The 4,215-nt window shown below is 64.3% G+C and overlaps 1 protein-coding gene across 2 annotated transcripts; it reads left to right on the plus strand.

Annotated features, from left to right (window-relative positions):
- The first annotated feature begins 424 nt into the window (after positions 1-424).
- SIVA1 (SIVA1 apoptosis inducing factor) lies at positions 425-3,878 on the plus strand. Of its 2 annotated transcripts, none has more exons than XM_043434527.1 (4): positions 425-609; positions 2,575-2,769; positions 3,442-3,598; positions 3,682-3,878. In XM_043434527.1, exons 1-4 carry the CDS (start codon positions 492-494, stop codon positions 3,758-3,760), a joined length of 549 nt encoding a protein of 182 aa, XP_043290462.1. In that variant the 5' UTR covers positions 425-491; the 3' UTR covers positions 3,761-3,878. The 2 variants fall into 2 exon arrangements, with proteins under 2 accessions (XP_043290462.1, XP_043290463.1); XM_043434528.1 differs by having other exon boundaries at positions 429-609; positions 3,707-3,878.
- Positions 3,879-4,215: the final 337 nt, after the last annotated feature.

Raw genomic sequence — 4,215 nt, forward strand, 5'->3', positions numbered from 1 at the left:
CAAAATTCTGTAGAGCAATTATTCTTCCATTAAAAATATGAATAAATTAAAAAAAAAAAAGAAAAGAGTTGTTTACGGACCAAAGAAACAGCCAATACGCTCGCCTTTCTCGCGCCGCCTCATATGAGTCCTCGCCCCCTCAGACGAGTCCCTCCCCCATGTCGCCTCCGGCCTATCACGGGCCGCGTGTCTCACGAGTCCCGCCCCCACGTCGTCCCCAGCCTATCCCGCGGCGCTTTCGCACCAAACTGCCGTCCCGTATCCCTGCCCGTGGCGCGCCCGCTCTGACCCTTGACCTCTCCCCGGACTTTCCCGCGCCTCTGAGTCCCACCTCCCAGAGCAAGAGACCCGCCCCCGCCCTCGCCCTGGGCCTATCCCGCGTCGCGCCGCGTGCTAGTCCCGCCCCCGCTCCGCGCCGGGTTGGCGCGCGGCTGTGACGTCACGGGCAAGAGAGGCGCGGCGGCCGAGCGGAGCCGCTCTGGGCCGCGGCCATGCCCAAGCGGGGCTGCCCCTTCGCGGATGCGGCCCCGCTGCAGCTCAAAGTGCGTGTCGGCCAGAGAGAACTGAGTCGCGGCGTGTGCGCCGAGCGCCTCACGCGAGAGATTTTCGGTGAGTGCGGCGAAGCGGGGCTGGGCGGGGGGTCCCCGCCGACCGCGCCCCCTTGAGCCGGGGCCCGTGTTGCCCGCCGCCTGACCGGTCTTAGGAGCGGCGAGTAGGACGGCGTGAATGCTCCCGCGTCCATGACCTGCCCCTTCCCCACCTCCCGAAACGGACGGCTTCTGCGTGGGGCCGAGTCGGGGCTCGGTCCTGCGGCAATACTGGACTCACAGGAGCCCGCTCTGATCTGACCAGCCCAGCGAGAGGCCTCCGGGTCCCGCCTCGCGGGACTCGTCCCGGTGGGAAAGCCGGCAGAGGCACCCCTTATAACCCGAGAGGCTTGTGTGGAGCGCGCCCTCCTTGCCAGGCGGTGCCTCTGCGGGAGACCCTGCCTCCCGGTTTGCTGGGGGGCCAGTCGAAGGAAGACTCTCCTGAGGGGCAGGCACGGGTCACCGAAAGACCCCAGCAGGCTCTCAGGTCTCCTGGAGGAACAGAGTCAAAGCCAGCTCCTGCGGGGTTAGGCAGGCAGAGAGGGAAAGGAAGGAAGTTCGTGGCAGAGGGAACAGCCTGTGCAAAAACCGGGCAGCTGGAGTGTGCTGTCCGGCTCAGCGCGGCTGGACTGTCCGGTTGGAGAGATGTGAGGGCCCTGACCTAAGCCTTCCCTTCTGGCTTCCTCATGCACATTTTTGAGTGCATTGATAATACTGATCATCACTTTGGAGGGGTTAGCAGGTGATGTAAATGAGTGAAGCCTAGGGTACTTGGGCCAAACTGCAATTGTTCCTCTCTCAGGACATTCCAAAAACGGAAACACTGCAAACAGAAAGAAGAAAGGGGTTCCCTGGTGGCTCAGACAGTAAAGAATCCTCCTGCAATGAGGGAGACCTGGGTTCCATCCCTGGGTTGGGAAGATCCCCAGGAGGAGGGCATGGCAACACACTCCAGTATTCTTGCCTGGAGAATCCCATAAACAGAGGAGCCTGGCGGGCTACAGTCCATGGGGTCGCAAAGAGTCAGACACGACTGAGCAACTAACACACACACACAAGTCAATCTAGCTCTTGACCACGATGTCCTGGAGCACTTGCAGAGCTTGTCCCATTCAGAGCCTGTTGGGGAGGGAGTGCTGGGCTCTCTGGACATTCTCTGAGACAGGCAGGACATCGTGAGGCCCGTGTGAACTAATGTGTAATGTTTCCAAGTCTCTACCTTTGGCCTCTTTATGTTGAACTGGCCACAGGCCCTTGAAGACAAGTGTTAGCCTCACCGCATGACCTGCCCTCCCGCCCCACCCCAGTCCCACCCTGTTATGAATGGGGAGACTAGAGGAGGAGGAGCTGCGTGTGGCAGGCTATCATCACTCCGGTTGAGTTATCAGCCATGTGTTTCTGTCGATATCACCCAGCGCCAGCAGCTCCTAAGCTCTCCACCCTGGCTCTGTTGGGACAGGGCAGACAACCACAGAGCATTCCTGGGGCTGGCGCCTAGCATTTGACCTTGTGAAAGCCCGTAGTACCCTGATGGAAAGCTGCTGCTCAGGGGTAGGGAGATGTCCGGGCCCCACAGAGGTCTGGAAAGTTCTGGGGTACCTTGCCAGGAGCTCTGCAGCAGCCGAAAGGTTGCAGGCTCAGCTCTGAGTCTCTTGCTGTGCTTTAGTTGGTGATCCACAGCGCAGAGCTTCCCCTGTCGAAGGAGGCCTGCCTGTGGGTTCTGGGGAGGAGGTGAGGCCACACGTTATGAAAAATGAGCAGAGTGACCGGACGGGGGAGCCCAGATGGGGTTGCAGGGTGCAGAACCTGGCTGGAGGAGGTGCCCACTGAGCCCGGGCAGGAGGGCAGCCTCGCCAGGAGCAGCTTGGTCCCGGGTGGCTGGAAGACTGCTCAGAGGAGGGCTCGGCACACACGGTTCCGGGGACAGGCAGCCCCGCAGGGGCTTCCACACCACAGGGGGTAAGCGGGCAATGCTTGTCCTCCCCAGAGAAGACCACGCAGCTCCTCTTCCGTGGGGCCCAGGCCTGCATGGACCCTGCGTGGGAGGAAGGCTGCGCCATCGTCCACACGCCGGAGTCCCCGAGGCCCGGCCCCACAGAAGCCCCTCGGGCCGCGCGCGGGCAGATGCTGATTGGGCCCGACGGCCGGCTGACCCGGAGTCGCGCGCAGGCCTCCGAGGCTGGTGAGTAAGGCCTACGGCAGGCGCTTCCCAGGTCTCTGCTGCAGACAGGATGGGGCGGGGGCTCTTCCTCCTGGGCTGGAGTCTGATGCCAAGAGCGGGGCAAATGCCCGGAGGCTGCCACTGCAGGAGGCTCTGCCACCTCTGAGGTGTGGGAGCTGTGAACAGCTCTAACCGTTGGATCGAAAGGAGCAGACACCCCTCTGGGTGACCCCCGTGGGTGTCCCGCCTGCTTTCCACCTGTAGCTCTCATCCAAATCCCTCTGCAGTGTGCTGTAGCCTCAGACTGTCACGTGCATCACTGGCTAAAAACTCCCACCCCCCAGGGCCCAGGAGCCCCTGTGTTAAGCCAGGACACGGGGACCACACTTTGAAACCCAGCTGTGAGACGCGCCAGGGGTTGAAGGCCTGGCGAGTTCTGCTGCAGGTGGTCAGGGGAAGAGCTGGCCCAGGCTCCCGACCTCTGGGTGCTGAGAGTTGCAGGTGGGCCTCAGGGAAGCCAGCTGGGATCTCCCCCTGGTGAACCGGTCCAAGCTCTGTGCTTCCGCACAGGGTGACTAGTGGTGGGTAAGGCGCTGGAGGAGGGTGGCCTGCTGTCCTCCGGGGGGCGAGGGGAAGCCCCCGGTCCCAGGGCTCCCGGTCACCATTGGGCTGACCGGTGTTTCTTCCGCACAGACCCGGCTGGGGCGGCATCGGGAGCCTGCTCTTCGTGCGTGCGGGCCGTGGACGGAAAGGCGGCGTGCGGCCAGTGCGAGCGGGCCCTGTGTGCGCGCTGCGTGCGCACCTGCTGCAGCTGCGGAGCCGTGGCCTGCGCTCTGTGCGCCCACGTGGAGTGAGTGCGGGCGTGGGGGCGGGGCCTCCCCGGGGAAGTGAGTGCGGGCGAGGGGCCCCCGCCTCGTGACTGCCCTAACGCAGCTCCTCCGCTGCCCGGTCTCATCAGCTGCGGGGGCGACCTTCACGAGAGAGTGCTGTGCTCCGGGTGCGCCGTGTTTGAGGCCTGAGCCCGCCGGGACCGCCCAGCCGCCTCGACTGAGGACCCGGGGGTGGGTGCCTTTTCTCTTTTGTATTTTGTGCTCCTGACGACCGAAGACAATAAATGCTTTATATTTGGACGAGAGGACTCACTTGCCGGCTCCTGGGGCCTGTGACCCGCCGGCTCCACACGGCAGAGCTCCGCTCGGGTGGGCCAGGTCACAGACTGTCCCTGAAAGGCCGCCGGACACACTGCCGTCTCCGGGCCTGGGCCCGGGGGACCCGCCCGCCCCTGCCCAGGAGGGTGGGTTCTGGCCAGGGGTGGGGCCTGAGGGAGGCAGCAGACAGGCGGGCCGGTTCCCACACACAGACCCCCGCAGCGCTGCGGGCCAAGAGGAGCCCATGGGCGGTCAGCCTGGCTCCCCGGAGGACCTGGCGGAGCCGGGAGGTGCGCTGGGGCAGGCAGCCGGGCCGCTG

Source organism: Cervus canadensis, chromosome 17, assembly GCF_019320065.1.
Source record: "Cervus canadensis isolate Bull #8, Minnesota chromosome 17, ASM1932006v1, whole genome shotgun sequence".
In the NCBI taxonomy this organism is placed as follows: Eukaryota; Metazoa; Chordata; class Mammalia; order Artiodactyla; family Cervidae; genus Cervus; species Cervus canadensis.

Bases quoted from the DNA above. Each gene is read 5' to 3' on its own strand.
- SIVA1 (XM_043434527.1), top strand. From the start codon at position 492: ATGCCCAAGCGGGGCTGCCCCTTCGCGGATGCGGCCCCGCTGCAGCTC. The intron at 610-2,574 runs GTGAGTGCGGCG...TGTCCTCCCCAG, and splicing joins CCTCACGCGAGAGATTTTCG to AGAAGACCACGCAGCTCCTC. The intron at 2,770-3,441 runs GTGAGTAAGGCC...TCTTCCGCACAG, and splicing joins CGCGCAGGCCTCCGAGGCTG to ACCCGGCTGGGGCGGCATCG.